Here is a 20,021-nt window from a genome sequence, read left to right as displayed (position 1 = left end):
TTCTAGTCCAATCAAATTTCTCTTTCTATTTTCAATTTCATTAATAAAATAGTACATCCAATTTTCGAATTGCATACTTTGAGCCACACCCATGATTCAGATGAGAAGCACAATAAGGTCGCCATTATCTGATTTGAAATCTAACTTGGTGAACTTTGAACTCCCTTCTTGCCTTCGTGTAACCAATTTTGCTTTAGATGAATGAAGTAGGCCTTCTAATTATCCTGAAAGAACTTGGTTGTTTGATCCATCATTACCACTATCATTCCTTTATGTTGGGGAATATTGAATACCTCTATGACCACTTGTCCGCTAATGTTAGCCAACACTCTCTTCCCTTCATAAAAAATGATGACTTGGTCACAATATCAAACTGAGATGCACACTCGATTACCAATTTCAGATAAGACAAGGTAGGAGGACAAGTCGCCGCGCGCACAATCTTGGTCTTGTAGATCTTCGCCATGGGGGATTGTCCTTCCTTCAATCTATCTTTCAACTGTATCATGTTCACGATATTGGTATCACTTATTCACCTCACTTTCGAGAAGAAGGTGGTCTTAGGCATCATGTCTTCCTTGTCTTTTTTGGTATTCGTTCCCTTTGGGTTCTTTCTTGTACTAACATCCACCATCCTAAACACTTATTTCTGCCTCTTCATTCTAAATGATATAGACTACACTTATCAATTTTCAAACTTCTTTCTATCGATGGAATCTAGCTTATATCTGCTTCTCCAAATCCTATCTCTACACTTATCAATCTCCGAACTTCAATTCTAGTGGTGGGACTACCACTTATTTATGCTTCTTCGTTATCTTAGGAAGGAATACGCTTATATCTCCCAACTTCAATCCTAGGGGTGGTCTAGCTTGTTTCTGCCTCTCTAAGTGTCCTATCATGAAATCTACACTTATATCTTTCAACTTCAGCCTATCAATGGAAATGATGAAGCGGTGGATGAAAAGTGCAAGAAGAAGATAAGGGAAATGAACCAAGCAAAAACAAGGGATAAAATCTGCCTTTAAAACCGATCTTCACCTCAAAAGATAAACGAAAATCTTACCTTAAATCTACCTTGTACCAAGAATTGGGACCCTTCAAGTTCAGATCTGATCTCAGAAATTTCAGTCCCCCTCCAAAATATGATGCCCTAGCAAATGGATTACTTTCAAAAATCTGCCCCTTTAATCAAATTTCGACCTTCTTGAAGGAAAATCGCCCAACTTGAAGGAAAATCGCTGCCCTAGGGCAGTAAAGTCTGCTCCAAATCAGAATTTTGACCTTCTAAATTCGCCCACAATTGCAAAAAAATTAGACCTCAAATCACCTTGCCTCTCCACCAAACAAAATTGCCATAGCTGGAGAAAAAATTCGCTGCCCTGGGAGGAAAATCAAACCCCAAAAATCGCTCAATTCGTGCAAAAATCAGATCTTCACTTCCAAATTCGCCTTAGGGCAGAAATTACCCATGATTTTAGGAAGAAATCGCTGCCCAAAAATGGAAAAAGTCAGACCTCCAAAAATCGCTGCTAAGGAGAAATTTGCCCAAATGGAGGAAAAATCACTCAACCAAGCAAGAGGAGGGGAAATGAATGAGGAAATAAGAGGGGGGAGAACCCATTCTTATATCCTCCTGTTGACTTCCAGAGTGGGCTGACCTGCCTAGAGGGAAACAAAATTTAAGTTAAACCCCCAAAGATGACCCAATTTTAAATGCAACACAAAAATAGATAATCCCCATAGCGAAATTGCCCCTTCTAATTGCTAATTTGACCCAAAATTGCAAAATATAAATAACGTAAGCCTAGGAGATGTCAAAATTTTCATTTAACAACTTTTTGGCAATTAACATATCATTAAAATCGAATCGAGCAGGCCAAAATCAATTTTCAATTCCAAATTACCAATTTCCTTTAACATTTCTAAAATCCTCTAGGCAAAAATTTCAACCAAATTAATGAGATTTTGCAATTTAATCCAATTTCAACTTTGCAATACAATTTCAATTTTTTAACAAAATAAATCCTTTTCCTGGCAATTGAAATTCAAACTCTAAATTCAATTTCACTATCAAAATTTCTTTTCACCAAAAAAATTCAAGATTTTCCAAAACAACTAAATCTAACCAATTCATTTTGAAAATGCTCAAGATTATACAATTATTCTATGTTCCCTTGAGTTTTAGGGACGGGGATGGCAGGGGACAGCGGGACGGGTTTCTGGGATGGCATTTTTTTGCCAAATTTGGGGACGGCGGGGGACGGCAAATGGGGCGACAAAAGTGATATTTTTGTTTATTTTTTTGTGTGTTAAAAAATTGGGGATGAATGCAAGTCCCCAATGAAGTCCTCGGGATGGGGACATCCTCGTCCCTGAAATGTTGGCTTTTTTTGGGGGGGACGCGTCCCTGGGGAACAATTTTCAAAAGTCCATCTATGTCCATAATTTGCAATTTTATCCTGCCAAATATTGTTTTCCCATCAAAAAAATGTTGTTGAAACCTGTTTGGCCTAAGGACAAAATTACATGTTCCAAAAAAATCAAGTTTCGCACCGAGTGAAAACAAATCAAATCCCTCCCCTTGCCCGAAGGCGTCCAAGGTGTAAAATTGTCAATTCAAAAAACTCTGGACAACTCCAAATTTTGCTAAGGCAACTAAATTTTTTTCAAAATCCATGATAATTGCCAAGGTTTTCTTGAAAAAGGGGGTCCCCAAAATTTTTGGGGTGATGGTGTGAAAACCTCACAACACTGCTATGCATATCAACAACCTGAGCTTATAATAGTATTGGTTAAAGTTAACTAATTTGATCTGAGCCATTATTATGATTTGATTAGTTAATAGTGAAGCCATGCCATGAACGGACATGGCTCCACATTGTGGAGACATGTCCTTGAGAACATACTTATACCAATTTCTCAAAGCTAAGAGAGATATCAAAATCTATTAATATTCTCTCATTTGGTGTTTGGTGATTTGAGACTTGATGAGCAATCAAAACTCTTATCTTAAATGGGATCTTTACCATGGTATCAAAGTGGGCGACTCCAGACCTGCTTGTAACAAAAGATGCATGCCATGTGTTTGATACAATGCCTCAATGAAATATGGTCACTTGGAATGCTATAATTGTAGGATTTGCAAAGAGTGGTCAAGTCAGGGAAGCACTAAAGCTTTTCGACGAAATGCCAGAACGAGATGTAATCTTGTGGAATATGATTATTTTAGGATTTGAACGTAATGGATTCATTGATGAAGCTCTTGATCTCTTTCAAAAGTGCTTGAACGTGATATAGTTTCATGGAATTCAATGATTGTTGGGTGCGTGCAAAATGAGCATTCTGGTAAAGCCCTGGAACTGTTTGAGAAAATGCAAGTAACAGGTTTGAAATCCGACTTGGAAACCTTTTCTTCAGTTCTATTGGCATGTTCTAACTTAGTGGCTCTGCAGCATGGCAAGAAGGTTCATGAGGATGTGATTCGAAGTGGCTATAGTTTGACAGCTTTGTAGAAAGTGATCTTATTGATATGTACTCTAAATGTAGTTGTTTAATGGATGCTCATAAAATATTTGATAAAATTTCTCAAAGAGATGTAATATCATGGATTGTGATGATTATAGGTTATGCCATGAATAGTTGTGCTCAAGAGGACATTAGAGATAGTGTCATGAAATATGGAGAAATCATCATTTTTATTATGACTGAGAAAGGAACTATGTGTTGCATCACTATCTAGAGGACTGGTCTATGTTGTCGGTGGCATTCACATGGAACTATCGATACCCTATGGACAAGCATGAGTTTACAATGTAGAGGAAAATATGTGGGAGATCCTTCTTCATATGTATTCTTATTGATGTTTATTTTATCACGGGGCAGGAATGATAAAGCTTATGTAGCAACTTATGTGTCACTAGAATGCACCTTTTCTTAAAGAAGTATGAGAATATAGTGTTGTTGATTTTGTTCCACATGAATTGTATGTTCACTCCTAAAGAAAATTGGAAGAAATATTTCGACTCTACAAATTGGAATGAGTGGGAATTTTACATTGAGAGGGGAATAATAATAACCAATGTTCCCTTCCTACTTAACCAACCTTGGAGGGGAGATACACCATTACAGTTTCAATATTGAACCATCCTTTGATTCAATTCATATGAACCATCCTTTGATTCAATTCATATGAACCTTGACATTTATGCTCTCGTGAGAGATGGAGAAGATAAGGGCTATATGAGGATCATGTAAGATGAGTTCCCTAGTAACCATGAAACTGTATTAGTCAGAGGACTATGATTCATATAATGAAGTTCTATGTTGAAGAATGAAGAAAATAACTTGCTGCCATGGGGCTTGGTGGAAATTAACTAGATCAGCTCTTCAAAAGGTAGTATTAACATTCAGAGGGAGTTTGAAAATTCAACATAGGAAACCTTAGATGAGGAGTCCGAAAGAATGATCTTATGACAACAAGTCCATTGTAGTATTGAATCCTACACTTTCAGTTATATGGGAATCATAATAAATGACAAGAAGTCTCTTGGAACAGGATATCATGATTGAGATCATGTAAGCTTCCATGATAGAAGAAACATTCAAGAGAAAAGACTGATGAATGTTGTATGAAAGTCATACAAATTAAAGGATAAAGTCATAGCTTGCCTCCATGAGGCTGAGTTGGTTGCACATATTTTAAAGTGGTTATAGTTCTTTTAGAGGAAGAATCGATATTCGGAGGGAGTTTGAATATCCATCACATGCAACATTGGACGAGGAAGTTAGAAGGCTGATATCTAACATTCAGAGGGAGTTTGACAATCTTGAAGAGTAACCTTGATGAGGAGGTCAAAAGGCTCATGTTTACTTCATGAGCTATTCTTCGTAAATGGAAAATTCAATGTACAATCCCCTTAATACATTGTTCAGTAGTATTGAGGTAAAATCTCTTATTCCACCCTCTGGGAGTAGCTGTGGTGGATCCACCCTCTAATATGGTTCATGGTGTGACATCATGACAACACTGTATGATTAAATTCATGGTGACTTCATTTTTCATACGTGTTGACTCTACGACTTTAATGGGCCTACCAACTTGTGCACATTACGGAAAGCTGACGATCTTCTTGATAATATACACTTGTATTAAGTATTGTGAGGTGACAACTTTACAACACTCACTATCATGATGAATATCATGCTGACTTGATATTCACGGAAATGTCTTGATAGTTGTCTAATGTTTACTATCATAACAAATATCATGCTGACTTGATATTCATGGAAATGTTTTGATAGTTAATTGATATCATGCTGACTGGATATCTAATCATGGTGGATATTATGCTGACTTAATATTTAAGGATATGCCATGATGAGTTATGGTGTACATCATGCGACGTGATGTTTGTGCACATACCATAACCAAGACATTTGAATATCATGCCGACTTGATATTCATGGAAATGTTTTGATAGTTAGTAGACATCATGCTTACTTGATATCTAATCATTGTGGATATTATGCTGACTTAATATCCAAGGATATACCATTATGAGTTATGGTAGACATCATGAGACCTGATGTCAATAAACATACCATAACTAGGATATAAGAATGTCATGTGACTTGATGATCTCTATATTCCTTGATATCACGAGTTAGGTGATATCTAAATTAACTTAATACTTGTTTATCTTCCCTAGCTAAGAGGGAGTGTTAATATATAGTAGCTTCAGTAAGATACAAGGATGATTGCTTACATGTATGTGTGTGATTAAAATCTGAATGTGCAGATCCATTTTCTCTTGGTAATAGATCGAGTAATGATCTGATATTCATGCATAGAATTGGTCAAGGAGTGTATACAACTATATTGATACATGAATTGGATCGGGTATATTATCCATTCTGCTTCTATGCATATCAATGACCTGAGCTTATAATGATATTGGTTAAAGTTAACTAATCTGATCTGAGCCATTGTTATGATTTGATTAGTTAATAGTGAAGCCATGCCATGAATGTCCTTTAATGACATGTCTCCTTGAGAACATACTTATACCAATTTCTTAAAGCTAAGAGAGATATCGAAATCTATTAATATTCTCTCATTCGGTGTTTGGTGATTTCAGACTTGACGAGCAATCAAAACTCTGATCTTAAATGGGATCTTTAACAACTCTAACAGCACCCACCTCTGCATTTGCACCAGAACACATCTGCATTCAGGGGGTCTACGAGAGCATGCGGTAACTAATCTTATGATTATAATATAAAGTTATATTATCCTAATTATTAGCCTTGCCTGAGCAACATTGGAATATTTGATTCCGCTGCTAATATTAAGCACTTGTCATATCTATGATTCATCCCTTTAATATTGTGTGAATGATAACATTAACCTATATTTCTCTCGACAAATGAAGACTAAGTAGTAATATTATGTTCTGGTCCTATAGCTTCCACAATTGGTAGAAATCAATTATTCTAACATACTAAAAATACTAATAGCATGTGCACAATATAATTTAATGTTTCTGCCAACAAATGACTTCTAGCGGTAAATTAATTTATTGATATCGTCAACAAAGTTCCACAATTAATGAGGCAACAGTCTAGTATTAACTTTGGCAATGTTTTTTAGAGATTATTCTGGCTGCCACAAAATAAATTACATGAACCAATAGTTATCCTGCTAGATTTTGATATTGATCCCTTATTCTTGGTCACTTTCATCTCTTTTATTTCTGCATATACTGTGTATGAAATAATTTTTAGGTGACTTAGTAAAAGGGTCTTTTCTGCTGGCAACATTCTTGAAGCGCGAATCAATCTTCAATACTCATTTTTATTTTGGATAGGTAATGGGCCAAAGCCTAGATTTTTATTACATATTTATTATTATTTGTTGAGATTTATTATTATTAATTGTTAAGCTTGAGTAGACTCAAACTCAAGACCTCCCAGATAAGAGGCTCACAATTTACCATTGTGTTTTAGGTTCTTGCCTTTAAATACTGGGATATTAATCATCTAGGTTTCAATTTGTCTTATTTATTGTTAAAAAAACACAAATAAAATTGATGTGTTTTATGTTTTATTAGATCTGTGATTCTGTAGAGATGTATTTGTAGTATTTTCCTAACATTAGCCTATTATTAGATGGCTTGCAAAGACAGGAAGTTTTGTCCTCTTAGCATATTTAAGATATTTGTATTTGGCTTGTCTGGTTTAATTCTTGTCAAATGATTGTATCTTAAATTCATCGTACATTTTATAGTAAGTTATTTGATCACAGGAAATGTAGTGATTGTTGTCAAAAACTGTAAGAAAACTATGTTTTGATTGCTGTTTTGTTTCTCCCATTTTCACTGTCAGTATAGCCTTCATTGAGATTAATTTATAAACCGATTTAATCTGATCTCTAGTTAAGCAGCATCTGTTAAGAATTGGTTTCAAGAAAGGAGCTTAGTCAATTTTGTTATTAACATTGTTCAATATATCTTTTTCTTTCATTTGCTTATTTTTTTTATTTGTGAATATCCGAGTATCTAAAGCTTCTTATCTGGGATTTTGATTAGTGAAAGTTCATTATGAAATATGCTATATTGCCAGTATTCTTATTGAATCAGAGGATGGCTGTAAGATTATCATGACTTTTGATTGTCAGCTCAAATGTTTTGAGAAATGATCTTATTGCATTAGTATTTTCCCAAAATTTTATTGACCCTGTCATGAGAGGAACCATTAAAGTAATTTCAACAATTATATTTTATATCTAGGTATTGGAAAACATAAAGAGAACCTGTGATCTTAATGGAGTTGAATGCAAGGTAATCGATATTTTTATATTATACATTTACTCTTTCCGTTAAAAATACTGGTTCGGCAAACATTTAACATTCTGTTATATGTATTTGCCCATTAAGTGTTTCTATATTATCTAGTTTCTTGGACTGATTTTCAATAGGTTTTGGATCTTAGATTATGGGTCTAACTTGGGGTGAGTGGGACTTAACATATTTCAATTTGTGCCCTCAAATAGTTCTGGGTGCTGACGTCCTTTATGAAAATAAAAGTAAGTATTTGGTAACTATTTTTTTGATATACTTGTTGAATGTGGAGGTTTTATTTTCTGTCACATTCTGAAATAACAATTCACTGTTTCTTTTTGTTAATATCCTCAAGGTTTTGATGATCTACTCGCAACAGTGAAATTTCTTCTGGAAAATGATCCAAATGCAGTGTTTGTGACTTCATATCAAAGACGTAGGTATGTTGTGCCAATTTTTTTTTCCATCATTCTCTCCTATAAGATATAAATTATTTTAGTAACAATCCTAAAAACCATTCTTTAGTATTCAATGTTGCCACTTCTATGCTTTTTGCATGGTTCGACGGAGTTTTAGAATTGATGGATGTAGGGAATAGGTTTTAGGGATAAGGGGAAAAGACCTAATTTTGTGGATGACACGTAGTACAGTGGACAGAAAATATAATAAGAAATATTTTGATGAGTAATAATAAACTTACCTGTATGATATATAATATTTATTTTTATATATTAATAATAAATTTTTGATATATTCATATTTATAAATAGTAAATCTTAATAGAAATTACAATGCTTTGGCAATTATGTACAATGAGAGGAAGGTAATTACCTTCTTACAAAACATCCTAAACCGAAAGGCCATGTATGCAGGAGTTCCTAATGTCATGTAGGCTGTTCAGTAAGCATGTAATTTGCATGAAAAAACAATGTATGCATGAAAAAAAAATGCTTATATGGAAAAGAACACACATGAATGAAAATCAATACAATCATGAGAAACCAAAGGTTGTATACAAAAATGCACACACAGATGAAAGGCAATACCTTCATGCAGAAAAACAACAGATGCATGAGAAAGAGTGCTTGCATGCAAATGGAACATGCATGCATGCATAAATCAATTGCATTTGTTTGCTCTCTTTTTTAACACCACAAGGCTATCCTTTCCCAACTAGTAAATGATCTGTTTTTCATATCTTCTTTTGCGTTAAGAAGATTTGAGAGTTTCTTATTTCTCAAGGATGAAAATCCTCTAGAAATACTAGTTTTGAGAAAGAAAACCATCCAAGCTGGATTTGGCAATTTTATTTGAAGTCATAGTCATGCTTGCAAGTGAAGTTATAACAGTTTAGTTTAAAAAGATGGATTCCTTTGATGTATTTTGAAAATATTCAAGTTTAATATGTTTGTTTGATCGTTTTCAGTGGTATTTTGGAGTTTGTGTGAGCTGAACTAACTGTATCATATCTTGTATGGTGGGATGCACTTCTTCGAACAGGTTGTTGTGCTTATGGACCATTAAACCATTTGAAATGGTTTAATCTGTTATTATCACTCTTTATATCACTGCTGGTTTTCTATTATTAGGAATTTGATGGGCTTGGTGAAGGGGCCATGCTTCCCTATGTTGGTCATAAATGCCTAGAAGGGCATACAATCTAATCCTAAAAAAATGCTTCGTCAATTGATTCTATTTCTCCTTGTTTGGAGGTGCCATGAAGGTATATTTGTAGTCTATAAATTTTCGCTTTTGAGGTTGTATTTTGATTGTTTGTGATGATTTAAGGGAGTCGAACTAGTTTGCACTAGCTATGTCATGATCTTATCCAGATCCAAATCTGAGTGAAATTAATCAGTTAGTGTTACCAGCTCATATGCATTGGATGGTCTCTCATGCATGCTTGTTACAAATTTCTCAGTGTTTACCTTGCTGTTCTAATAAGTTTACCACTGATTCAATGTTTTAGCAGTCTCAAAGATTAGTGAGATCAGTTTGGTTGTGTTGGTATGTATCCAGGTAGTGTTTGCAACCATGTTAAGTCAGTTCTTATGTAACGTATCAACCTGTTTTGACAGTGTATGATTACTTTATTTCCCAAAGTGTTGCTTTGTAATGCATGTGTATAATCTTGGGAAATTTCGGATGGTAGTATTGTTGGAGTATTTCATTAAATGCATTTTTTTGTAAGATGAATGATTTTCTGCCGAAATGATGGCAACTTTACATTTGGCCTGTTTTGGCATGATCAAGCTGACATTACTGACTTTTTTTGGATTAATTGAGCTTATAAATTCTGCCAATGGCTTTTCATTCCATGCATATAGTCTACTGAAGAGTTGCTGATTAGATTGACTTTTCTGCCTTTGTATTCTAACCGGCTTGCTTCGATTGCATATGCAATTGCATGAATCTAGATCAGGTGTGTTTGCTTTCACATTGCCCACTCCAGAATCTCTCTGTTCAAAAAATGTTTTAAGACATCACATTTCAGTTTCATATTGTAAAAAAAGGAATAGGGTGGCTTGTTACAAAGAAAGGGCTGCTCCTTTTCAGTCATCTAAAAGGGATGGCTATTCCTTCTTCAGTCTTCCTTCTCTTAGACCTTCTCAACAGCCAACCTTTGGAATACAGTGGGAATAATGGACAATCATCCCTTACATTTTTTTTTAACATGTAGATAGTAGCATGGTTACCCTTTATCGTTCTGTCTTCACTAACTATATGGTTTACAGCAACATTTTGTAGAGTAAATGTGTTTTCTAGGGTTCACTCCAAAGTATTTTTGAAACACACAAAAAGACAAAATGGATAAATGAAGTTGTTTTCATTATAAAATTCTGCAACATATATGCAATTGTAGTTAGATAGTGTATCAAATTTTAAATTTCTTAGAAAATTTTTATTTGTCTTATCTTGGAACAAAGCTCGAAGTAATCAGGTAGCTGTAAACATATAAATACACACACTTGTGCTGAGGAGCCCTTTATTTCTGATAAGGTCAGTGGACCCAAAGGAACAGGAGGAAATTAATGAGAAAGATGATTAATAAAATCCGTATCAGGATATTGTTTTTAAAATATTGTAAATATCTTTCAAGTACATTCTAGTAAGACAAGTCAATGAGATGACATCTCATTTATTTTGTTTGCAGTGGTCATCGATTATTGGAATATTTGATGACAAAATGGAATTTACAATGTGTGAAGCTTCTAGATTCGCACGAGTTTATGCCTTCATGGAAGTCATCTAGGATATCCGCCTCTATTGAATTAGCAGAAATCAAAGTAAAACAGTAAGATATGAGACTATCAAGAATTTTGTCTTAAACTTGTGTTATGAAAAGCAATGACATACATTAAAATGTCTGAATATTTGGGCCAGCTTTTAGTAATAGTTTGTTTCTAGTGAACTGCATTGATAGTTTTAATTTTCTTAATTTTACTTTATTAATCATTAGTCTAGGATGTGTCACAACTGGTGATTGTCTTGAGCACAAACTTGCTTTGAGAGAGCAGTGCCTGGGATGGAATTATAATTGATCTTATTCAAATCTTCTAGGCATAGATTTCCTGCAAGTAGAAAAATATGATGCAATTGCATTTGCTTTTGACTATTTTTTCCTTTCAAGTGCAAAGAAGCCAGGCACATTTCCTTTAACCACACTCTTGGACAATCCTCCATCTAATGCCACATCTCTAATATTTAGCATTTAGTTTTACTTTAATATTAGTAAATTTACTAATATCGCTTTTGTCAGAAATATTTGGTTTCACTCCGTTTATTGGCTTATGTTGAATTGTAGCACATAACAAGAGTTGAAGATCATTAAAAATGCCAAAAATGTTCACAAACAGCTTAAACTTGGAGTAAAGCCTATAGTGTCAAGCATTGAAGAGGCTAAGTCAAAAGCTTAAAGTTTTGTTAACATGATTTTACGACAAAAAATGGTAAATTTTGATTAAAAAGTGTGCATGATACAGTTGGAATGTTACATGTATTGCATTTAATGTTTAAAAGAGTAATTTAAAATGTAATTCAGTGGGCTGTAGGCTTACTGATGAAGTTGAATGGCTTACAAAGAGCCCACTAGGGATCAAGACTTGTTGAGTGCAAGACTCCAACATCATAAGGGATGAGGTTAGGATCGTGCCCTGGGTGATTTTGATGATGTGGATGCCCCTCAATCCTTGGCTCTAAGTTGAAGAGGTGCACATGTGGGCTTGTATCGGGTTCCTAAACCCTCCATAAAAAATTATGTAATTCAAAATTATATTGAAGATTCAACAACAAAATACAAGTTAAACTAAATTGTCACAAGTGGTATACTTCACATTGACAACATAGAGATTTTGAGTACAAAGTTTAGTCAACCAATGTCAAGTATGAAGAAAATGGACATTAAGTGAAATAATATGAGCTCTATGACATGGAAGGAACATGAAAGGTATGGTAGGATGAAATCCACTAGCCCTGGTAAACGTTTTAACACTAAATAAAATTATATTTTGGACAAGAAGCTTTTAAACATTGTGATGAAATAGTGTAATTCATTGTGAACTAATATGATGGATTTTTTTGACAATTAGCTTTTAAAGTTTTGAATCGCCTCATTCTTAGTTTTATGGTGACTATTTTATTTTTTTGGTTGCTTGGATCATGTTCTAATAATTGTAAGCTTTTTTCAAAAGGTCTTATGTTAATCCTTGTACTTCCAGATTATTCTTATGTTTCTTAGAGTAATAACTTAAAAATTTATATTATTCTTGTTGGAATCATTTGTCGTTGCACCAAAAACTTGAACTATCAATGCCTGAAACAAATGCCAGATTTAGTTTGACCCACAAGCAAAGAAAACATTAAGAAACCCACTCCCTAGAAAAATTGGTAAAATCTTTGCCAATCCTACATTATTTTGAGAGGACAAATTTAATTTTTAGTGGCAATTTTATTCAATTTGAAAGGAAAAAAAATTATTTGTACTGGCAATTTTTTTTCAATCGTAGGAAAAATCTATAAATTTGTGGTGAAATTTTCATTATTGAAGAAAATCATGGTTTTTGATTTTGCTCATTTTAATCACAGCAATTTGTTGGCTTGGTGGTTAGGACCTCCTTCGGGTTTGTGACATGGCTTAACCGCCTCTTGTAAATCTGGGTAAGTCTGATGTTTGTGATGTTCATTGATAGCTCGAGCTTTAGGTGCAACGACAAACATTCCAACAATTGGTATCAGAGCCTTGGGTCACGAGTTTGAATCTCAGGAGGTCTCCTTCATTTCCGTCGGTCCGAAACCCTCAGTCGGTGATGAGGGGGAGATTGTTGACTCGGTGGTCAGCACCTCCTTCCGGGTTCGTGACATGGCTTAACTGCCTCTCATAAATATAGGTAAGTCTAATGTTTGTGCCGTTCATTGATAGCTTGATCTTTTGGTGCATTGACAAACATACCAACACAATTTCGCTTCAAATTATTAAATGGGGGTTTGGGGACAACATCCTTAAGATGGTGGCAAGAAACAATGCCCCTGGGGAGCTCCATGTTGTAGTACAGGGCAGGGTCAAGGGGCAATGCCCTCAAAAGCTCAAAGGAGTATTTATATTTTTGTAAGGTGCCTTGAGTTAATTTTATATCATCAAACACATAGTAATTCTTTTTTATAACCCTTGTATTATTTGTAAATCAATAACATAAATCCTCTTTTGGGCCAAAATATTAACAAACACCAAGTTTTAGAGAAAATGTCTTCAGATAAAATAAATTAGTAATACCGAATTACAAAGAAAAGATGAAAAATTTATATTATAATATACATATATTATTAAATATAAACCATGAGATACAATATATACTTAATATTAATTATATATTAAAGATACTAAAAGTATATATCATATTAATACACAAGTAATAGTCACAATGCTCTCTATCCATAAATGGGATAAAAATGATAAGGGGAGGCACAATGATCAACAACAACTATTGATTCCATATAGCTTTGCCCTAATCAGTAAGACCCATCAAATCAATATTTGACAAAAGATAATCAACATTTTAAATCCATTGAAATGGTAACCATACTTGTGTTGGCAGTATGGTCAGACATATGTATTTATGGTTTTCATTTACGCTACATGGATTCAACATTTCATATATGCATTTAGAGATAGAAAATTGTCTGTTAGACAGTTTGCAGCAACACAAAGAACAATTGTGATATGCACGGATGACTCATTGAGAGTTAGCTTATGTGCAGTTAAGGAAAACTCTATGATATTGTGATGATGACGTGTACTAGTGCGTAAGTGTGTACAAATAATACAACGTGAGTTATGATTGAAATACCAGTGCAGATATTTAACATAATAGAACAAAGCATACAAGAGAATGATAAATTATTTTGGTTACAAAATAATTACTAAGTCACGATGAGCTGACGATGTGGATATTATTCCATAAGTTATTATGTCAAGCGTGCGAAGACATGAAGGCCGACTGAGCAAAGAATGATGGAGATAGAAGGTATAAGTAAAGATCTTATCTTTCAAAGATAAGAGTAGTTGTGCAAGTAAAAGAAGTGTGCGACACCATATGATCTATGTGAGATTTGTGATTGATGATATGTGAACTACATCTGATGTTTGATCAGAGCAAGTGCAAAGTACAACAGACAAAGTATTGTATGTATATCTATTCTTGTGAAGAACTGAATTGCATAATTGCATGTTAGGGCAATGGGCTCTTCTTGCATACATTGAATTTGTTCTACTGACTCCTAACGGGGTTGAAGATAACAAGGTTGAGGCTTCTAACAAGGCCTTGTCTCTTAACAGGGACTCGAGACACTATATGTATCTCATAGACTCCTAATGTCATGTCCCCTTTTCAAATAATTAAAAATAATAATCTTTGCTAAGACAGACAGGCCCAAAAAGGTGAAGTTTTACAAAAAGGGGATAATCTTTGGAAGCTAATGGACTAATAAATGAAGATTATTATTAAAATATGTTTTATTAACCCCTCTTGGACGTGAGTTAGGGTTATGCCCTCTTTTAAGGGGTTTGGAGGCATTTTGGGCTGATTCCAGAACTTGATTTTTGCTCATTTTTTTGTTGTTCTTCAGAGGCTGCCAAACTTGTGGAGAAGGAGACCCAAGAACGGGAGTTTGCAGGTTTCCAGGAAAGCTAAGGACGAGAGTTTGAAGCCATTCCATGTGCATGCTCATGCAGAATTTGCCTTTGTGCTGAACAGTGCAGATTTGTGGGTTTCCGGGTGTGTTTTTGTAAGAGTTTGGTGTTTCCAGTTGAGTATTTCATATCAGTTTGGGTTGCTGCTGTATTTCAGACTTTTAGATATTAAAATAGAGCTGAATATATGTATTTGGTCATGATTATACTTCTGTGATAGATTATTAGTGTTTTTGTGGTGTTTTCGGGCTATTCTGTGTTGTTTTCGGGAGCCCGATGAGCATTGTTTTTATCCTTTGTTTGAGAGCTGTTGTGTAAATGTTATACAGATTTGGAAATGTCATTTTGTAGGCTGTTATGTTGCTGAAATTTCTATAAAAAATGTCCACTTTCAGATTTATTAATAATATGTGAAGCTGTGAAGTTTTTGGCACTATTTTCGGCATACCCGATTTGGGGTTTATTGAAAAATTGGTGGATCTTTGAAAAATTGGTTGTTTGATTTTAAAGATCTGATTAGAGGCTTGAGAAATCATATAAAATCAGAAAAGGGACATTCTAGTGCTATCAGAGCTATGATCTTGCCAGCGTGAGGGTTTGTAGAAGTTTGCATGTCAGTTTTGACTACTACCCAAATCTTGCATGACATAATTTATGGTTGCATGTTGCTTCTAATCAGTTGCATGTCAAAATTAATGGTTGCATGCTACTTCTAATCATTTGCATGTTAGTTTTTGGTGAATTTGGTGGTTGCATGTTGCTTCTAATCAGCTGCATGTCAAAATCTATGGTTGCATGCTACTTCTAATCATTTGCATGTTAGTTCTTGGTGAATTTGGTGGTTGCATGTTGCTTCTAATCAGCTGCATGTCAAAATCTATGGTTGCATGCTACTTCTAATCAATTACATGTTAGTTCTTGGTGTTTGAAGAAGTTATAACCTATTGGGGTTACACTCTACTTTATCCAGAATGGACAGGTATAGTACAAAGTCTCAGAGGACACGATCTTGGACAATTGATATCCAAAGTCAAAACAGTAGAAAGGATGGTTATTTGGACATTCGAGATAAACTTAGAACAATAAGCCATGACATGTCTGAACAGTTGGTTGAGCACCATCGTATGATGAATGACATGTTGTCCGACCCAGCTAAGGTGGATAAGTTGATTGGATTTCTATTTGGTAGATTTTCTCACAGGGCAGATGACATAATTACCAAGAACTTGCATGAGGAGTTTGAAAAACTAGCTTATAGCCAGGTAGAGGTCTGAGATTTTACTATGCCACAGGAGGTAGTGGGTTTAGATGATGATTATGAGGATGTTGTTGTACATGATGGTGAGATACCTGGTAGAGATGAGCAAACATTGAGCATTCATGACTTTGCTGAGAAAGAGTACCACGCACGATTAGATGCTTCATCACATGAGGTTGAGGCAGGTAGTACTTCACATGATTTGTCCAGCCAGCTGAAGGTGAACAAAGATAGTATTGGGACTTCATTATGTCATCATGACAGGATGCGGGATATGATAGAGGATCACATTCAGATGATTCAGTTACAGGGTAGACATAAGGGAGTTCAGGAAAAATCTTCTTGTGTTGACTTACAAGCGATTAGGTAAGGAATAAGAACGATAAAGTTGAGTTATTTACATCTTCTATCAGATCATAACCATCTTCTTAGCCTTGTCAGAGACTATTCAGATGCCTTGAGGAGGAAGGAGGAGGAAGTTGATAGGCTTTCTCACGAGCTTGAGGACACTTGAGCTTCTTTGGTGAATACTCCATTGGCATTACAAGATTGGGAGAGACATGGGGATAAGCATGGCATGGAGTTGAGTTTAGTTTCATCTTTCACTCCTGATATTCATCTTTCTATGAACGGTAGATCATATGTGGTCGTTGATAATGTTGCGAGTTCATCTTGCATTCACATCCAAGATATAGGGACAATGTCAGACAGGTATGTGGAGTTAGTTGGTATTGGTCATATTACTCAGGTGAGGAGTTTGCTTGAGTTACCAACTGATTATAGTTTACGGATATGGACTCAAGATTGTTATATTGGCAATTGGGATTCAGTTGACTGGAAATCTTTAACACTTTTTGGTAGCAGTGATTGTTTGGGTGCTATCATGGATTTGATTAGCAGATTGCACGGTGTTGCCTTTTCTTGTGCTAGGAGCTTATCCGATGTTGGTATTAGTTTTTATACATTGGTGTTGGGCTTTGTTCATATATCCAGTCGACCATTTTTGTTGGAATGTGTTGATGATCTTTCATATTTGGCAGTGTGTATAGATGAGTCTCAGGATCATATTGGCATTGATGACATCCAGGAGGATGTAGTGGGCAGTTTTGAAGACTTAGTTTCCTTGGTGGTTTCTTTTGGTACAAAGGAGTTGGATAGCAGTGCTACAGTTTTTGATACTCCGTCTGTTGATATGAGTATTGGAGTTGATTCTCATGATATGGATGGTAATACTCTAGAGACCAGTAACCTTGAGGATGCTCCTTTAGATAGTGCTTCAGAGGAAGTTTGTAGGATACAGTCTAGTCAGTGCCATCATGTGTCTAGTTAGTTGAGAGTTAGTGAGCGAGACATTGCTATCGCTTGTCAACATTTCGATGCTGCTCGTCAATTGTTAGCAGTTTATGGATGGGGTTCTCCTAGTGATGAGCAGGGAGGCAGTTATCTTTCCTTGACAGAGTTCCACTCTTTATGGGAGGCTATCCGGATTCTGAGATAGGATTATATGCAGTTGGTAGCCGACAGAGATTATCTTATGGAGTAGGGTAGTACAACATATGATGCATTGTTGGCCAAGGAAGATGAGGTGAGTGAGCTTACTCAGCAGCTTGAGGTGACTTCTGAGATTCTTGAGAGTACACAGTTGGCTTTCAAAGAGTCACAGTTTCATTTGGCTAAGGTGACCATGGAGTTAGAGCAACGACAATCTTTACTAGATTTTGTACAGTCACAAGCTATGGTGTCTGGTGATTCGAGGATGTCCATGGTCTAGATTGTCAAAGATAGTGGAGATGGGGATGCATCCATCCTTGATACTAACATTGGCATATCGGGTTTGTCCCTACTAGAGTCAGGTTCAGTTGAGTTGGGTGCTGCAGCAGATTGTTATGGTATGCCTGACATGGTGGTGACCTCTAGTACTAATGGCACGGAGACTAGAGATGTTGTATCAAAGACCATGTGTGATGTTGGTGAGCTGACAGTTGGCATGGTTCCTGCTAGTAATACTACTCCCTTGATGATGTCTTCAGAGGTAGTAGTCAGTTCCAACTTGATTAGTGATCGATTGCAGTTAGTTACATCTGGATTGCAGTCTGAGCCACTGACTGAGATTGGCGCATTCTATCAACATTACATTGTGAGGTATGCTCATCAATTTACCTTTGATGACCATGTTGGTGAGATGATGATACAGAGATGTACTTTGGTTCCTAGTGCTTATCATCAGATATGGGATAGTTTGACGCCTCGGGATGAGAGTTGTGATGGGCACGACATGGCGATAGGTTCTACAGTTGATCGCTTGATAATACATGACTTAGAGCAGGAGTTTTGGAGTGATGCTTCAGCGGGTGTTGTTATTGATTCTACTTGTTTGGCTATGACATCTCCTCACTTAGCTCGTGATCAGTCACAATGGGTTGTATCAGTTGTTCATGGCAAATTTGGTTTGGGTTCCATTTCTTGCTGTTTATCTTGTGATGGCTTTTCACCATCAGGGGTGCATGGGAGTTATGGTTATGAGACAGTGGCCAATGATTTGCAGAGTTGTGTTGAGTGCAAGAGTTGTACAGTGTGTGGATTCTCCATACTTGGTACAGTTTCATTCGGGAGCATTCACCATTGTTGCAGAGTTGGATTGTACATTCTGTATAGGCTAGTGGGATGCGTTGATGGTATTTACTGTGTTGGCAGCTTGATTTGTCCACTTTACTTGGGTTTTGATGTTCTAAGAGTTTGTGTCTCGTGGGTTTCTGACTGTGGAAGTTGTGACTTTGGAGTTTGGTTGAGCTGTAACTGTCAGTTTGATTATAGATTCCTCTTGGTTATATTGCAGAGGATATTGCAGGAGCCTGTGTTAATTGACAATAGTATAGTTCATGACTACATTTGGGATCCAGGTGGATTGATTGGTTTATTGTTTAGCTATTGCTTGAGGATAAGCAATATTTGGAAGGGGAGGACTTGTCATGTCCCCTTTTCAAATAATTAAAAATAATAATATTTGCTAAGGCAGGCAGGCCCAAAAAGGTGAAGTTTTGGAAAAAGAGGATAATCTTTGGAAGCTAATGGACTAATAAATGAAGATTATTATTAAAATATGTTTTATTAACCCCTCTTGGACGTGAGTTAGGGTTATGCCCTCTTTTAAGGGGTTTGGAAGCATTTTGGGCTGATTCCAGAACTTGATTTTTGCTCATTTCTTTGTTGTTCTTCAGAGGCTACCAAACTTGTGGAGAAGGAGACCCAAGAACGAGAGTTTGCAGGTTTCCAAGAAGGATAAGGACAGGAGTTTGAAGCCATTCCATGTGCATGCTCATGCAGAGTTTGCCTTTGTGCTGAACAGTACAGATTTGTGGGTTTTCGGGTGTGTTTTTTGTAAGAGTTTGGTGTTTCCAGTTGAGTATTTCATATCAGTTTGGGTTGTTGTTGTATTTCAGACTTTTAGATGTTAAAATAGAGCTGAATATATGTATTTGGTCATGATTATACTTCTGTGATAGATTATTACTGTTTTTGTGGTGTTTCCGGGCTATTCTGTGTTGTTTTCGGGAGCCCGATGAGCATTGTTTTTATCCTCTATTTGGGAGCTGTTGTGTAAACGTTATACAGATCTGGAAATGTCATTTTGTAGGCTGTTATGTTGCTAAAATTTCTATAAAAAATGTCCACTTTCAGATTTATTAATAATATGTGAAGCTATGAAGTTTTTGGCACTATTTTCGGCATACCCGAT

The 20,021-nt window shown here is 35.7% G+C and overlaps 1 protein-coding gene across 6 annotated transcripts in view; it reads left to right on the top strand.

Moving 5' to 3' along the window:
- Nucleotides 1-11,457, top strand: part of LOC149553586 (Putative methyltransferase family protein) — a 94,092-nt gene extending 82,635 nt beyond the window's left edge. For 3 of the 6 annotated variants that reach the window (XM_089788990.1, XM_089788992.1, XM_089788988.1), the window contains 4 exons: nucleotides 7,791-7,841; nucleotides 7,993-8,086; nucleotides 8,197-8,281; nucleotides 10,996-11,457. In XM_089788990.1, coding sequence (XP_089645116.1) covers nucleotides 7,791-7,841; nucleotides 7,993-8,086; nucleotides 8,197-8,281; nucleotides 10,996-11,140 — 375 coding nt within the window. In that variant the 3' untranslated portion in view covers nucleotides 11,141-11,457. Of the gene's footprint in view, nucleotides 1-7,790; nucleotides 7,842-7,992; nucleotides 8,087-8,196; nucleotides 8,282-9,341; nucleotides 9,981-10,995 lie in introns of those variants that run through there. The other 3 variants (XM_089788994.1, XM_089788993.1, XM_089788989.1) reach the window with 3 other exon arrangements.
- Nucleotides 11,458-20,021: the final 8,564 nt, after the last annotated feature.

The sequence above is a fragment of the Cupressus sempervirens genome, chromosome 6 (assembly GCF_028749045.1).
Source record: "Cupressus sempervirens isolate cs-2001-9-10 chromosome 6, ASM2874904v1, whole genome shotgun sequence".
NCBI lineage: Eukaryota > Viridiplantae > Streptophyta > Pinopsida > Cupressales > Cupressaceae > Cupressus > Cupressus sempervirens.
This window is presented reverse-complemented; position numbering and strand designations above follow the sequence as displayed.